This window comes from Dermacentor andersoni, chromosome 1 (assembly GCF_023375885.2).
Source record: "Dermacentor andersoni chromosome 1, qqDerAnde1_hic_scaffold, whole genome shotgun sequence".
Classification (NCBI taxonomy): domain Eukaryota; kingdom Metazoa; phylum Arthropoda; class Arachnida; order Ixodida; family Ixodidae; genus Dermacentor; species Dermacentor andersoni.
In genome coordinates, this window is record NC_092814.1 from 266,527,762 (window position 1) to 266,545,110 (window position 17,349).

The 17,349-nt window shown below is 52.5% G+C and overlaps 1 protein-coding gene across 1 annotated transcript in view; it reads left to right on the top strand.

Moving 5' to 3' along the window:
* The window catches only part of LOC126547677 (sushi, von Willebrand factor type A, EGF and pentraxin domain-containing protein 1-like), a 226,427-nt gene that overhangs the window by 153,249 nt on the left and 55,829 nt on the right, over nt 1-17,349 (top strand). Inside the window, exons 15-16 of the mRNA XM_050195627.2 lie at nt 9,244-9,510; nt 12,893-13,150. Coding sequence (XP_050051584.2) covers nt 9,244-9,510; nt 12,893-13,150 — 525 coding nt within the window. The remainder of the gene's footprint in view (nt 1-9,243; nt 9,511-12,892; nt 13,151-17,349) is intronic.

A 17,349-nucleotide genomic window follows, 5' to 3' on the forward strand; every position in this document is an offset into this window, starting at 1 on the left:
CAACGGACAAATCTGATATATCAATTTATTACTTACGTGAATTTGTAACATTGTTTACATAGGTTTTGAAATAGTCCTATTCACATATAATGCTATATTTGAGAGCCATGTGTAAAACATCAGTTTTGTCTGCTTTAGATGTACTACTATATAGAATTGACAGAGTTGTGATATCATTTTTTATTGCAGAGTTAGAATTGTCAACTTGATAGCTTCGTTGTCTGAAAATCTGTGATTTTTCAAACATATTTATAAAAATTGACTGCATAAATTGAAAATTCGCTACCAACGGTCACTAGATTTTAACGCTTTCTGTTAGCTGCAACAAACCTCATCAAATTTGCTGCTGTCGTTGCCGAGAAAAACGATTTCTCCTTTCTCGCGTATTTAGATAGGAGGCCCCGAGCGAAAGCTTCCTCTTCAGCATACTTAGAGGCGGAAGCCTAATTGGCACTATCGATTACACCAAAGAGATGTCCTGCTTTAAACCTTTAACTCACATGTCAAAAACATAGAAGATCTAATGAAAAAAAAAGCAGGCAGACGCCTTGTGGGAATCGATGTTATGCGAATCAGTGTGTGGGAAGCCTACCAAGTTAACGAAACGAGCATGAGGCCACCAAGGCAGGCAGGCAGGCAGGCAGGCAGGCAGGCAGGCAGGCAGGCAGGCAGGCAGGCAGGCAGGCAGGCAGGCAGGCAGGCAGGCAGGCAGGCAGGCAGGCAGGCAGGCAGGCAGGCAGGCAGGCAGGCAGGCAGGCAGGCAGGCAGGCAGGCAGGCAGGCAGGCAGGCAGGCAGGCAGGCAGGCAGGCAGGCAGGCAGGCAGGCAGGCAGGCAGGCAGGCAGGCAGGCAGGCAGGCAGGCAGGCAGGCAGGCAGGCAGGCAGGCAGGCAGGCAGGCAGGCAGGCAGGCAGGCAGGCAGGCAGGCAGGCAGGCAGGCAGGCAGGCAGGCAGGCAGGCAGGCAGGCAGGCAGGCAGGCAGGCAGGCAGGCAGGCAGGCAGGCAGGCAGGCAGGCAGGCAGGCAGGCAGGCAGGCAGGCAGGCAGGCAGGCAGGCAGGCAGGCAGGCAGGCAGGCAGGCAGGCAGGCAGGCAGGCAGGCAGGCAGGCAGGCAGGCAGGCAGGCAGGCAGGCAGGCAGGCAGGCAGGCAGGCAGGCAGGCAGGCAGGCAGGCAGGCAGGCAGGCAGGCAGGCAGGCAGGCAGGCAGGCAGGCAGGCAGGCAGGCAGGCAGGCAGGCAGGCAGGCAGGCAGGCAGGCAGGCAGGCAGGCAGGCAGGCAGGCAGGCAGGCAGGCAGGCAGGCAGGCAGGCAGGCAGGCAGGCAGGCAGGCAGGCAGGCAGGCAGGCAGGCAGGCAGGCAGGCAGGCAGGCAGGCAGGCAGGCAGGCAGGCAGGCAGGCAGGCAGGCAGGCAGGCAGGCAGGCAGGCAGGCAGGCAGGCAGGCAGGCAGGCAGGCAGGCAGGCAGGCAGGCAGGCAGGCAGGCAGGCAGGCAGGCAGGCAGGCAGGCAGGCAGGCAGGCAGGCAGGCAGGCAGGCAGGCAGGCAGGCAGGCAGGCAGGCAGGCAGGCAGGCAGGCAGGCAGGCAGGCAGGCAGGCAGGCAGGCAGGCAGGCAGGCAGGCAGGCAGGCAGGCAGGCAGGCAGGCAGGCAGGCAGGCAGGCAGGCAGGCAGGCAGGCAGGCAGGCAGGCAGGCAGGCAGGCAGGCAGGCAGGCAGGCAGGCAGGCAGGCAGGCAGGCAGGCAGGCAGGCAGGCAGGCAGGCAGGCAGGCAGGCAGGCAGGCAGGCAGGCAGGCAGGCAGGCAGGCAGGCAGGCAGGCAGGCAGGCAGGCAGGCAGGCAGGCAGGCAGGCAGGCAGGCAGGCAGGCAGGCAGGCAGGCAGGCAGGCAGGCAGGCAGGCAGGCAGGCAGGCAGGCAGGCAGGCAGGCAGGCAGGCAGGCAGGCAGGCAGGCAGGCAGGCAGGCAGGCAGGCAGGCAGGCAGGCAGGCAGGCAGGCAGGCAGGCAGGCAGGCAGGCAGGCAGGCAGGCAGGCAGGCAGGCAGGCAGGCAGGCAGGCAGGCAGGCAGGCAGGCAGGCAGGCAGGCAGGCAGGCAGGCAGGCAGGCAGGCAGGCAGGCAGGCAGGCAGGCAGGCAGGCAGGCAGGCAGGCAGGCAGGCAGGCAGGCAGGCAGGCAGGCAGGCAGGCAGGCAGGCAGGCAGGCAGGCAGGCAGGCAGGCAGGCAGGCAGGCAGGCAGGCAGGCAGGCAGGCAGGCAGGCAGGCAGGCAGGCAGGCAGGCAGGCAGGCAGGCAGGCAGGCAGGCAGGCAGGCAGGCAGGCAGGCAGGCAGGCAGGCAGGCAGGCAGGCAGGCAGGCAGGCAGGCAGGCAGGCAGGCAGGCAGGCAGGCAGGCAGGCAGGCAGGCAGGCAGGCAGGCAGGCAGGCAGGCAGGCAGGCAGGCAGGCAGGCAGGCAGGCAGGCAGGCAGGCAGGCAGGCAGGCAGGCAGGCAGGCAGGCAGGCAGGCAGGCAGGCAGGCAGGCAGGCAGGCAGGCAGGCAGGCAGGCAGGCAGGCAGGCAGGCAGGCAGGCAGGCAGGCAGGCAGGCAGGCAGGCAGGCAGGCAGGCAGGCAGGCAGGCAGGCAGGCAGGCAGGCAGGCAGGCAGGCAGGCAGGCAGGCAGGCAGGCAGGCAGGCAGGCAGGCAGGCAGGCAGGCAGGCAGGCAGGCAGGCAGGCAGGCAGGCAGGCAGGCAGGCAGGCAGGCAGGCAGGCAGGCAGGCAGGCAGGCAGGCAGGCAGGCAGGCAGGCAGGCAGGCAGGCAGGCAGGCAGGCAGGCAGGCAGGCAGGCAGGCAGGCAGGCAGGCAGGCAGGCAGGCAGGCAGGCAGGCAGGCAGGCAGGCAGGCAGGCAGGCAGGCAGGCAGGCAGGCAGGCAGGCAGGCAGGCAGGCAGGCAGGCAGGCAGGCAGGCAGGCAGGCAGGCAGGCAGGCAGGCAGGCAGGCAGGCAGGCAGGCAGGCAGGCAGGCAGGCAGGCAGGCAGGCAGGCAGGCAGGCAGGCAGGCAGGCAGGCAGGCAGGCAGGCAGGCAGGCAGGCAGGCAGGCAGGCAGGCAGGCAGGCAGGCAGGCAGGCAGGCAGGCAGGCAGGCAGGCAGGCAGGCAGGCAGGCAGGCAGGCAGGCAGGCAGGCAGGCAGGCAGGCAGGCAGGCAGGCAGGCAGGCAGGCAGGCAGGCAGGCAGGCAGGCAGGCAGGCAGGCAGGCAGGCAGGCAGGCAGGCAGGCAGGCAGGCAGGCAGGCAGGCAGGCAGGCAGGCAGGCAGGCAGGCAGGCAGGCAGGCAGGCAGGCAGGCAGGCAGGCAGGCAGGCAGGCAGGCAGGCAGGCAGGCAGGCAGGCAGGCAGGCAGGCAGGCAGGCAGGCAGGCAGGCAGGCAGGCAGGCAGGCAGGCAGGCAGGCAGGCAGGCAGGCAGGCAGGCAGGCAGGCAGGCAGGCAGGCAGGCAGGCAGGCAGGCAGGCAGGCAGGCAGGCAGGCAGGCAGGCAGGCAGGCAGGCAGGCAGGCAGGCAGGCAGGCAGGCAGGCAGGCAGGCAGGCAGGCAGGCAGGCAGGCAGGCAGGCAGGCAGGCAGGCAGGCAGGCAGGCAGGCAGGCAGGCAGGCAGGCAGGCAGGCAGGCAGGCAGGCAGGCAGGCAGGCAGGCAGGCAGGCAGGCAGGCAGGCAGGCAGGCAGGCAGGCAGGCAGGCAGGCAGGCAGGCAGGCAGGCAGGCAGGCAGGCAGGCAGGCAGGCAGGCAGGCAGGCAGGCAGGCAGGCAGGCAGGCAGGCAGGCAGGCAGGCAGGCAGGCAGGCAGGCAGGCAGGCAGGCAGGCAGGCAGGCAGGCAGGCAGGCAGGCAGGCAGGCAGGCAGGCAGGCAGGCAGGCAGGCAGGCAGGCAGGCAGGCAGGCAGGCAGGCAGGCAGGCAGGCAGGCAGGCAGGCAGGCAGGCAGGCAGGCAGGCAGGCAGGCAGGCAGGCAGGCAGGCAGGCAGGCAGGCAGGCAGGCAGGCAGGCAGGCAGGCAGGCAGGCAGGCAGGCAGGCAGGCAGGCAGGCAGGCAGGCAGGCAGGCAGGCAGGCAGGCAGGCAGGCAGGCAGGCAGGCAGGCAGGCAGGCAGGCAGGCAGGCAGGCAGGCAGGCAGGCAGGCAGGCAGGCAGGCAGGCAGGCAGGCAGGCAGGCAGGCAGGCAGGCAGGCAGGCAGGCAGGCAGGCAGGCAGGCAGGCAGGCAGGCAGGCAGGCAGGCAGGCAGGCAGGCAGGCAGGCAGGCAGGCAGGCAGGCAGGCAGGCAGGCAGGCAGGCAGGCAGGCAGGCAGGCAGGCAGGCAGGCAGGCAGGCAGGCAGGCAGGCAGGCAGGCAGGCAGGCAGGCAGGCAGGCAGGCAGGCAGGCAGGCAGGCAGGCAGGCAGGCAGGCAGGCAGGCAGGCAGGCAGGCAGGCAGGCAGGCAGGCAGGCAGGCAGGCAGGCAGGCAGGCAGGCAGGCAGGCAGGCAGGCAGGCAGGCAGGCAGGCAGGCAGGCAGGCAGGCAGGCAGGCAGGCAGGCAGGCAGGCAGGCAGGCAGGCAGGCAGGCAGGCAGGCAGGCAGGCAGGCAGGCAGGCAGGCAGGCAGGCAGGCAGGCAGGCAGGCAGGCAGGCAGGCAGGCAGGCAGGCAGGCAGGCAGGCAGGCAGGCAGGCAGGCAGGCAGGCAGGCAGGCAGGCAGGCAGGCAGGCAGGCAGGCAGGCAGGCAGGCAGGCAGGCAGGCAGGCAGGCAGGCAGGCAGGCAGGCAGGCAGGCAGGCAGGCAGGCAGGCAGGCAGGCAGGCAGGCAGGCAGGCAGGCAGGCAGGCAGGCAGGCAGGCAGGCAGGCAGGCAGGCAGGCAGGCAGGCAGGCAGGCAGGCAGGCAGGCAGGCAGGCAGGCAGGCAGGCAGGCAGGCAGGCAGGCAGGCAGGCAGGCAGGCAGGCAGGCAGGCAGGCAGGCAGGCAGGCAGGCAGGCAGGCAGGCAGGCAGGCAGGCAGGCAGGCAGGCAGGCAGGCAGGCAGGCAGGCAGGCAGGCAGGCAGGCAGGCAGGCAGGCAGGCAGGCAGGCAGGCAGGCAGGCAGGCAGGCAGGCAGGCAGGCAGGCAGGCAGGCAGGCAGGCAGGCAGGCAGGCAGGCAGGCAGGCAGGCAGGCAGGCAGGCACAGACACACAGACACAGACACAGACAGCGTCAAAGTAGCAAATGTTCGCCAAGAAATGCTTTGCATTTAAAGCCTGCAACAGGAGAAATTCAGCTGATATGCAGTGTCCGAACAATGATGCACCATGATTTTAAAATATCTAAATGGCACGTAGCTGGACAACACCAAGGTAATGTTATTCGCCGTCGCTTGGATATACTTAATTTCTTTTTTTTTGCATTCCGCCTAATTACTTAATTAGTCTTAGTCAACTAATCAACCTCTTAAATATTGTAATTAGATTAAAATTGTCAATGAGAAAATTGTAGAGCAACTTGAAAAACTATCCGTACAGCTTTCTGTTGCTCAATACGTGCTGCATAAAAGTGTTTTTCCGAGCGTGAAAGTAGCCCACGAATACACACAGAGCGCTTCGAGCGGGCAGTCGCGCGCCAGTTTTGCGTGTATTCGCGTGCTTCTTTCACGCTAGGGAAAAACACTCTTATGCAGCACGTACTGAGCAACAGAAAGCTGTATCGGAAGTTTTTCATGTTGCTTTGCAGTTTTCTCGTTGACACTTTTGATCTAATGGTATTATTTGACAAGTTGACTAATAATTAAGACTGATTATGTAATTAGGCAGAATGTAAAACGTAGCCCGAGTATCTCCAAGCGACAGCAAACAACATTACTTTGGCTCTGTCCAGCTACATGGTATTTACATATTTCTGAATCTTGGTGCATGATAGTTGAGACACCCTGCCTACATAGCTCTAGCCTTTAAATTTACATTTTATTTACCTGCCAGCTCTATAGCGTCATTTGCAAAAATGTCAACAGTGGGTGCCTGCGGGAAAATCGCTGAACAGGAAAGAGAAAACAATTTAAGTGGTAGAAAAAGGAAATTAAGCTAGCTGTAAAAGATCGTAAGCAGCGTCTAGGGATCATACGGAAGCCAAACAGTTGGGATTACACGAAGAGGCACTGCTTAGATGGAACAAGTAGCGCGAAAAGAAGACTAAAGATTCGCAAACATTAAATAACGGGTGCTGACGGTAACATCTTCGAAGGAGAAGACGAGTTGTAATACAGGACGGACATTATAAGTGATAACTTCGGCAAGAAAGATCCGTCAACAGAAAAGCCACAGAGCTCAACATTTCATGTAGAAAGCTTTTGCTGTAAAAAAGGTAGAATAAGATGTCCTCGATAACATGGCAGCAAAAACCAGATGAAATCCCGATTCAGCTAATCAAACAGGTGGGTCCAAAGAGCAAGGCACAGCCGACTAGTGCCGTAGAACAAGTGAATGAAACAAAAGGAAATTCCGACTAGGTGGCGTGAAAGTAGGATGAACCTTATCCATAACTTATCTTAGTGCATAGAGATTTCAGTAGCTCAGAATAGACATTTACGGATAGCATTTCAAGATACTCAGCTTACGACAAGGATACAAGGAATTCCTATGGGATATTCTGACCGACGAGCACATAGATGGCGATTTCGTGGAGTTTGTTGAGAGCGATATATATAGGCAAGCAAGTAGAAATCGTAGCGGAAGGCCACAAAGGCAAGGAAATTGTGGAAATTCACCAAGGACAGAAACAAGAATGCCTTCTGCGTCCACTGTATCACGCTTTATGTTAGAGGAAAAAAAGACGACTTGAAAACTGTGAATTAGGTTTGGATTTGTCTTACATCCGTAGTGCGCACAAGGTGCAACAGAGTGCCCCTGGGTTGATATATGCGGACGACATGGTGCTACTAGCGGACGATGCAGAGGTTTTAGACTTGCGAATACGTGTGACAATGCAGCGACATATCTTGAACTTTAGCACAAGGAAATTGGGGATTATGATATTTAATGAAGATATGAGCAGTCACGTGGTATAATTTCAACAGCAAGTGATACCCTTAGTCAAGTGGTATAACTACCTCGGTTATACATAAGCGAAAGAAAGTCTTATTCATACACCCGCAAAGATAACTTGAGGACGAAAAACAAGTATAATGGAGCAATAATTAAATGTAAGCTACCTTGTGGCTGCAGAAGATGAGCTGGTGCGACGAACTTGGAAAGAAGTGATGATGGTCACGCTAACATTCGCATATGCAAGTCTGTGTTTTAAATTAGAGATCTTTTCGGGATTAAAATTAACCAAAGTCGGTAGGCCGGTTTGCACTGGGGGCCCTCAGTAAAACCACAAATGAGGCACTGCAGGGTGACAGGGTTTGGGCTTCTTATAAAGTCAGAGAAGCGCACAGCAAGATTAGTGTCTAAGAAACCCTCAAGAATATGGATGAATAGCAATGGGCGTGTAGAGTGCACAAATAACTCTACCTCAAAAGCGCAGACAGGCAATGAAGGAAGCGGTCGAGAAAGCTGGAAACCATGTAAGGAATAATTACAATTGTATATGCGCAACTAGAAGTCATAAGAAATGTAACAGAAACAGCGACGGTAAATTTTATGCAAAGGGTGGAAACAAACAAGACCATTGGTTTTTTCGAATACGGCAAGAAAGAAATCCGAAAGGAAACCCTGTACAATAACACAAAGGGCAATGCGTTGCTATTGAGGCCCGAGCTGGCTGCCTGAGGACAAAAGTATACCAATGCAAATATTCGCACGAAGATGAGGCATGTGTATGCTGCAGCAAAAGTCTGAAAACGGCTCAGCATGTCTTAATGGAATGGCAAGATATTCTCCTAGCAAGACCTGTATGAAACGTCCACCTTCCAGAAACGTTGCGATTCACAGCGGATGCAAGTATTAACTGATCATCCGTCGCCATAAGTAAGAAACATTTAGAGTATTGGTGGGAAAAGAAAGCGGGGAATTGAGTGACAGAACCGGAGTCTTTATAGGCACAGCTAACTGTAAGATATAGATGTAGAGGTTTTAACGAAAAAAAAAATATCAAGAAGAGATTATCAGAATGCTAGGCTGTGATAGATGAAGAGAACCTGATTACATCAAGCAGGTTAGGGGTCCACTGGTCACCGCCCTGTTTCGAAGGGGTTGGCGATAAAAATCGCCAATATCGTCACTGGCACATTTTCTATGTCTTATGTCGTGGTTCCATTCTGGCCAGCGTGAAGAAGGTTTGATTTCGTTAAGTAAGCGCTTATTTCTTCATTCGCGTAGAAGTGCGTTTCAAGAATGTAGAATATCCTTGTCAAGAAGTTTTTGACGGAGGTTCTCGAGACGGTGCACGATGGAGCTCAATAAGGTTGTTCGGCTGCCGGCAAATAGTTAATTTCTTCCTACCTGCCTTTACGCTCAGGCATGGTAATATGCTCTACCGTACCGAGTGCTTCTATTTGCCATGGAAAGGTGAACGCTATGCCAAGACTTCCATGTTAACTTAAAGCAGGCCGCACCAATGCATAAGCATGCCACTTCGGTCATGCATTAAAATATGCGCACATATGCTGCTGAGCGAAAATCAGCATGACATACGAGAAATTGACGCTTAATAACAGGCATCTTTACCTCAGGAGCTCCCATCTTGAATATTAATGAATAACTCGTTTTGCTCGTCATCCATTGTGCAGAATTTGATTAGTTTTGTTGCATTTCAGAGATCCTATAATTTAGTAGCTGCAGGAAATGTATTTTCAATTTATGCTATCAATATATTTAGCAGTACTTGAAAATTCCAAACGAAAAATCATGTATCAGGCTTGCAACTCTGCATCTCATTAACAGATAACAATATATCTTAGCGAAAAAAAGTTTCTGTATTACACACTGCTTATTTATAACGCTGTATACAGTTCATTTATGCAACACACTTTTATGACGCTGCATTTAATTGCATAGGGCCAGTGGCATCCATGCCACTGGCTCCTGGCTCTGCCTCTACGAGCCGTTCAGAATTGCGTAGAGACAAAGACAGTGTTCTTTTTTCAAATCAGGATACACCTTATTCAGGATCTCTTGAGTAGGGCCATTTTCACTGAATGGAAGTTCTTGAAGTTCAAAGGTTACATCCATGCCGAATTGGCGGATCCTGATGGTTGAAGTTCTTCCTACTTGGCTTGCTGCGCAAAAAAAAATCAAAGTACTGTAAATTGGGCTTGTGACAGACATCTTTCTTTCTTGCTTTTCCGTTCAACAAGATCTCTACAGATGTCCGGATATCCCATCAGCGCCATATCGTGTATGGAAGAAAAACAGCAGAGGACACGCCGTCCAATTCGATTGCGAAAACGGGTACATTCGACAAGGTAAATCTACAGTCCACTGCCTTGGTCAAGGTATATGGAGCGATCCTTTTCCTACCTGCGAACTTCCCACCGAAACATCGAGCGTCCGTTCCATCGCGTACAAGGAAGCTGACACGGCGAAGCAGATGGAATCGGCGCCTGCTGTGCCTGCTGTGCCGGGTGAGCACCGTGCACTGCGCATGCCCAGTTGGTCTTTAAGGGGTCTTCAAGCCATCTCTGACATTTTGAACACATTTCAACAAAGCATAGACTCAGGAACGCTAGGCAGCTTCACAGCAATGTGTTCCTTCACATCACCCAGCAACCCCAGTCATACAGCCGAATGAATGCATAAACAGGTCAAGATAGTTCTTTACTTGAACGCCACTCTGCACATTTCAGCAAATGTTGTCGCATTGTACCCCTGCAACCTGGCAAATTCATTCATAGTGGCCGTTCCGATTACTGGTGATATGCATGCTGAAATTTGTAGCTCACCCGTACATCACATCAGTGAGTCCTGAAAAATTCCTCTAAATATCTACAATGCGACAACGGAACACACAGGAAGGACTGTGACGGCTGTGGCTTCTTGTGCGGCGACTTCTGTTTCACCAGAGGCATTCAGTAGTGTGCATAGGCTTCACGTATGTAGGAGCTTTGACGCGACCATGGATACAACCCACAGTGGGATGTCGTAAATTTTGGAAGTCATAGACTTGGGTTGCTGTGTCAAAAAAATCGAAGAACCCTAATGTGGGGCCTGTGACAATAATTTTTCTTGCTTGCTTTCCCGTTCAACCAGGCGTCTACAGCCAGACGCCCCCACCCAATCGCTTCTGCACTAACTGCTTAATGGTGCAAGATTCGGTAATTCTCCAATAGTCTTCGCGTTTAAATTGAATCGAAAAATCAATTTAAGAATTGATGATGCTACCTTAAATATCATTTCTTAGTACCATTTTCTGATCTAAGAAAGTAAAGTTACAAGCCAACTTTGTTTTAGCGGGCAACGCAGTACTCTGGCGAAGTAGAATCACAGCCCTAAATTTCTTCGCTGTAATCCAACGAATATGAAGTGAGAAGCGAAGAACAATCTTATTGCTTAGATAAACGTTTGTTATGTTGTATGACGGTTTTCTAGATAATCTGAAAGAGCCCAGAAGTCGGCAGCGCCGTCATTGATTCAGGTTTGCTGATGCTACGCGACTGACCATCTGCGATGGGTTGCCTAAGAATCTGGTGGTTAAGGATGGCTGGGTAAACAAGAGGTTAAAAGAGATAGCGAAAAAGAGGAAATTGTATAAAGAGTATGAATATAGAAAAATTATAAAGCAACATATATATGGAACGAAAGCGTATGATTCCCAATAGGAAAGGAACTTTGGAGGTATAAAATTTTACAATCAGGAGTTTTGAGAAGGGGCCCATTTCAAGTGATTTGTTTCTTAATCTACCCCGCTTACATGAATGCCACGCGACAACATACCGTATATCCCTGCGGCCATCGAGAGACCTGCCTCAAGGTATTTTCCTGCAGCGTTTTTGGTAAGCTAATTGCATTCAAGTGGGAAATGTCCCGGAGAAATAATGGAGCCACACAGTATAAAGGAAATGCCTGCGGCAAGCGAGGGACCAGCCACGAAAAACTCATCGTCCCGCATCATTTTAGGCAAGGCAATTGCACTCAAGTCCCAAACTTCACAGATGAATACGGGAGCAAGACAGCATAGCAGAAATACTTTGGCAATCAAGACTGTGACTACAGCGCGAAGTACACAGGATACACACAGCGCTGACTCAGCATAGTTAACAGTCATTATCCCGCAGTCTTTTAGGAAAGGTAATTGCACTCAAGTGTGAAACATCCCAGGTAAAAAAGGGAACAAGTCGGCATACCGGAAATATCTGCGTCCATCCAGAAATAAGCCCCAGGAAACTCATTCTTCCGCATCATTGTAGGCAAAGTAATTACATTCAAGTGCAAAGCGTCCCAGATAAAGAAGGCAGCAAGTCTGCATAACGGAAATGCCTGCAGCCGTCCAGATATCACCCACAAGACACCTATTGTCCTGCAGCGTTTTCGGCAAGGTAATTGCACTCAAGTGTGAAGCGTCCCAGATAAAGAAGGAGCAAGACAACATACAGGAAAATACGTGCAGCCATGAAGAGACCAGCCGCAAAACACTCATATCTTGCAGTATTGTAGGCAACGTAATTGCTCTCAAGTCGGAAACGTCCCAGGTAAAGAAGATAGCAAGACAGCATAACGGAATCCGTGCCACCAATAAGATACCAGCCAAAACACATTGATTTCATGCAGATCTTTAGGCATGACCCAGAATTACAAAGGACTAGGAGACCCTCCCATACGGACTGTGATGATCACTGGAGCCGCCACAGGACGCTACCTAATACATTTCAGGTCCATTCTAAGAATAACCCTGAAATCGCAATCTTCTATATGTAAATATATTGATTACCCGCTTTTTCATATATACCAGACTTCGCACTTGTAACCTTCTGCACCGAAGCCCACCTCGTCCAGCCCCGTCATATCATGGGGCGGATCGGCAGAAGAATTTAATGTGCAAATTAGAGACAACATGGTCGTACTTCATTGGACAGGTATGGCGGATGTTGGATCTCCACCTTCACACTGATTTTCAGATAAAGAGAGGAGAAAACTGAAGAGTAATTATGGCGGAGCCAATATGTGCGGCGTTCATGTTTTGTCGTGGTGCGAATTTCTATGTTACATGAATTAGAGACTCCGTGTTTGGCCTATGCAGTGCTACTACACGAGCTTCTGGTTCGTCCCAAGTACGTTACAATAGATGAGTCGCTACTAACAAATAAACACAGAAAGCAAACTGTCTAAATGCATGTTAGAGTATACCAAACGAATTTATGCACGTCAACAGCACTATGAAAAATTACTAAGCCTCTTAACCAAGCAACGATGATCACCGCGGTTGGGTTCACTTTCGGACCCAGCAAGAGCTCTGTCTTTGACAGCTACGGCTGCGTTGGGTAGTTTCGCGTTGCTATGTGCAGGGGGCACAAAATGTCAGCGCCACGCTCTGACTTTGCGCGTGTAGAGCGCCTGTGAGAGGCGGCAGAACTAAGATAACAAAAGTAGGCTGTTTGCTGGGCTTCCTCCACCACTTTAAGACATCCCATCCTCATTCATCGCTGTGTGTCATTATCTTCACCATGATTAACGAAAGCATTGCACACACCTTTAAAAGACTCTATTGAGTTGCACAGCGTCGGCTGGTTACCTTAGCAAAAGCAGTTCTTGAAATGCATGGAAAGAGGTGTAGTTTTTATTATTTGTTCAAACCATGTGACTAAGGCTTTAGGATACCTCGAGGTTGGCCATTTTCCTTGAATTAAACTTTTTAAAGCGCAACGGCAACATCATTTCCGGATAGCGGGCAATAAGAGTGGGTCCCTTTCTGGAAGTTAGTCATACTTCGCTTGATGGGCGTAAAACCGTAGTAATCTAATATTCATTATGTGACAGTAATCTTTATTTCTTGTTTTTCCCGTCAATCAGGTGTTACTGTGTGCCCTCCGATACCGACAGTGCGACATCTAGAGAAGAGGGAAGTAATGAGTGGATCCTACGAGTTATATTGTCAAGAAGGGTACCGTCTACAAGGAAAATCTTTAGTTCGCTGCCTCGCCAATGGTACGTGGAGCGATGATTTTCCCACATGTGTACCCCGCACCGAACCCTTGAGCGCCCCTGCCGCCATGTCCGAGGATGATGACACAGCGAAGAAGACAGAAGCTACGACACCTGCTGCGAAGGGTAAGCGCCGTTCACCGGGCATGCCCGGGTGACATTAATAATGAATAACCAATGTATCATCATCAGCAGCAGCAGTAGCTCCCGCCGCGACGAAGGCCTCTCCCTGCGATCTCCAATTACCACTGTCCCGCGCCAACCGATTCCAACTAGCGCCCGCGAATTTCCTGATTTCATCGCTCCACCTATATAGTCTTCTGTCGTCCTTGATTGCCCTCCTCTTCTCTTGGTACCTATTCTGTAACCCTAATGGTCCAACGGTTATCTAACCTGCGCATTACATGACCTGCCAGCTCCATTTTTTTCTATTGATGTCAATTATAATATTGTCTATACCCTTCTTTTCTCTGATGCAAACGGCTCTCTTTCTGTTTCTTAACATTATGCCTAGCAATCTTGGTTCCATCGCTCTTTGCACGGTTCTTAACTTGGTCTCAAGCTTCTTTTTCAGTCTCCAAGGTTCTGGCCCGTATGTCAGCACTGGTAAAATGCAGTGATTGTACACCTTCCTTTTCAATGATAATGGTAAGCTTGCAGTCAGGAGCTGGCAGTTTCTGCCGTATGCGATCCAACCCATTTTTATTTTTCCGTGAATTTCCTTCTCATGATCAGGGTTCCCTGTGATTAATTGACCTAGGTAAGCGTACTCCTTCACAGACTCTAGAGGCCGACTGGCGATCCTGAACTCTTGTTCCTTTGCCCGGCTATTTATAATTATCTTTGTCTTTTGCATATTAATCTTCAATCCCACTCTTACACTCTCTACACAATACACAATATACAACTAATGTATATTGTTCCTATATAAAATCTTTGCGGGGATCTGAACTCGAAATATTTCCAACTTCGAGAATTATTCCAACAACTAATTTCACACATCGCTTTGCCTGCTATATATAATGGCGTTTAGTAAATTCAAACTTTTCGTTTTCTTAAACTGCGCGCTTCTAATGGGGTGGAATGCGAAAACGCTCGCGTACTTTGATTTAGGTGCACGTTAACCACCAGGTGGTCAAAGTAATCCAAAGTCTCCTGCCACTGTGTGTCGCATAATCAGATCTATCGTGGTTAGGATACGTAACACCCCAGAATTTAATCCCGATTTTTTTACACTACGCGGGCTGAAGGATTTCAACTATACCCCTGCACCCGTGAACAATTCACACGTACTGTACAGCAGCACGTTTTGGAGAGTAGGTACGTAGTTGAAGAAAAACGTAGCTTAAAACAGAAATGCAGAGGAAATACGACGGGCCGTTGTACTTCATTGCCGTTGAACACGGGCTAAATTGGTGGACATTGGTTTCTGTTATCAGATGGCACGTGGTCCTTTCGCATTCCTCAAGCAGCCATGTCTTTTCCACAATAACTTTCTGAATCCTACCTTTGCTACTGCGGTGCACTGTCACTAGCTGAGCCTAGCGCAAACGGGAAAAGGCCGAAAGATGAAAAGGAACAAACGCAATCGCTAGCTTCAACTACAATGTCTTGCAAAGTAGGCAGCCGTTAGAAAGCAACCAGGTATCATTCAACACGAATGAGAGCACAGGAGGCATAGAAAAGACACATAATAAAATATCTAAAAGGACCCATTTGGGAAATACAATTACCACGCACATGCGGGCACATCGAGATAACTTGTGGTGGATTCACAATACAATACAACTAGTCTGTGACAATATAACAGGCAATGAGGCTCGTGGCAATGACTGTACCAATGTCCATCTCCACATTTACATATCGGGTGTCTTTTTAGAGCGAAGCTCTTAGGCGCCCATTCCTGCCGTGAGCGTCGGCGCCGCTCGTAACCGAGCGAACGAGCACAGCGAAGGATCAATGATCGAACGCGGAGCGCGGCGGGGGATGAAAGACGACGATAGCGACGAGACCATGAGGAGTAAAGCGCAGGAGGAGGGTATGGAGGAAGCGTGATAAGAAAAGCGTAGTGCCGTGCAAGACGGGCTCGGCGGTGAAGATGGCTCCGAGATGGCGCCACAGCAGCGCTCGTCGTCTGTAGGGAAAGAAAGCGCTGCATGAGGAAAGGTCTGTCTGCGGCGGCTGCTGTGAATCGCGCCTACACGTCACCCACGTACTGCCTCTCGGGATGTCGCGATTAGCGAGGCAGTCGCGCCGCACTTCGCTCCGTTTGCAACGTTCCGCGTGAGACAGACTGTCCGCGCCAGCCAATATAGCGCGAAATGAAAACACGTATAGAGCTGCGCTCAAATATCGCATTAGGGAATATTTTAATCGTCGGTGAACATTTTGAGACGATGCAGAAATGTTTAAAATTGCCTGTGACAGATAAAGCAATTGCGATCCTTGAACTGGATTTCTCAAAGAGGCAGACATTACTTCCATGAGAAAGCAAAACTTACCATCTACTAATTAACAAAATGCCACTAATTAAGTTGTTTACTTATTACTACGCGGCACATATTGCAATTTACGAATTGGAGCTGGGGAATTTCCAAGGTAGATCGACTTGGAACGAATTGTGGGGATGGAACCGATTTCAGGATATGCACCCTGAAATTTGAAGTAAAAATGCACTGTCCGTCCACTTACCTTTAAAGCGAAGCTTTCTTTGCGAACCTTCCCAGACTTCCCTGACGGTGGCTGTTGGGTGTTGCTGCTGTCTTGCCGAATAGCTTAAACTTAAAATAAATGAATTGCCTGCCAGATCATGGGAACGAACCTCGGTCCAGCAGCTCAGCAACCCGACGATCTAACCATCAGGACAAGTTTTTTTTTTTTATTTTTATAGCCTGTTTTGTACATATTGTCACAGACAAAGCCACAAGAGACTTCGGTCGACGCTATAGATCTTTCTATATATCGCTGTCCTGGTACCTTCGTCGTTCTCTTCTTCTGGGAGCCACCCAACATGCCTAGCATGTGGCACCGAATCGCACCGAGTGGCTGTCAGCTGTGTCGACGCCGTGGCATTACCCCCCTCTCTAGAAGCATCGTCTCGATGCGGAACATTGATGCACTGGAGATTGCCACGGGGATGCTGTTAAGAGAGACGTAGATGGTGAGAGAGGTGTGGGACTTTGCGTTCAGCGGGAGTGGTATAACTTCAATCTAGAGACGTGAACGACGTCGGACAGGCTTGGGCGTCGGGGACGGCGAGCGGTGCCTTCTCCTTCAGGAATCACTTCGTATGTGACGTCGCCGAGTCGTTGAACGATCTGATAAGGTCCAAAGTAGCGGCGCAAAAGTTTCTCCGACCGACCACGCTGGCGGATCGGTGTCCACACCCATACTTTGTCACCGGGTTGATAAGTGACGTCGCAGTGACGAAGATTGTATCGGTCGGCGTCGTTGTGTTGTTGGTAGCGGATACGCATTCGTGCGAGCTGACGTGCCTCTTCGGCGCATCGAGCGAATTCGGCAGCATCATTGACAACATTAGAACAGTAGGTGGGTAAGAGCATTGCGTCCAACGTTGTGACAGCTTCCCGGCCGTGCACCAAGCGAAAAGGGGTGAAGCCGGTAGTTTCTTGAACGGCAGTATTATATGCAAACGTAACATATGGGAGAACGTCGTCCCAGTTTTTGTGGTCGACGTCAACATACATGGAAATCATATCAGCGATCGTTTTGTTTAGTCTTTCTGTGAGCCCATTCGTCTGGGGATGGTAAGCAGTGGCTTTGCGATCAACGGTACCACTGAGAAGCATGATATCTTCTGTGAGCTGCGCTGTAAATGCTGTGCCCCGGTCGGTTATAACCACTCTTGGAGCACCGTGGCGGAGTACGATACCATGTACAAAGAAGGTCGCAATATCATTTGCAGTGCCTCGTGGGAGAGCTCGGGTTTCAATGTAACGTGTGAGGTAGTCTGTGGCAACAGCAATCCAACGGTTACCAGCCCTCGACGTGGGGAATGGTCCAAGCAAATCTATGCCAACCTGCTGAAAAGGGATCCGCGGAGGATCCACGGGATGGAGAAGACCAGCGGGACGCACGGGTGGTGTCTTGCGTTTCTGGCAGTCGCGGCATGTCTTCACGTATTGCTTTACGTCACGGCGAAGGTTAGGCCAGAAGTACTTTTGGCGTATGCGTGAAAACGTCCGTGCGAATCCCAAGTGGCCCGAAGATGGATCGTCGTGAGAGGCCCGCAGGATGTCGTCACGTAGTGAAGAAGGCACTACAAGGAGGCAGGCGGTTGCGGTCGAGCGAAAACCCAATTTGTA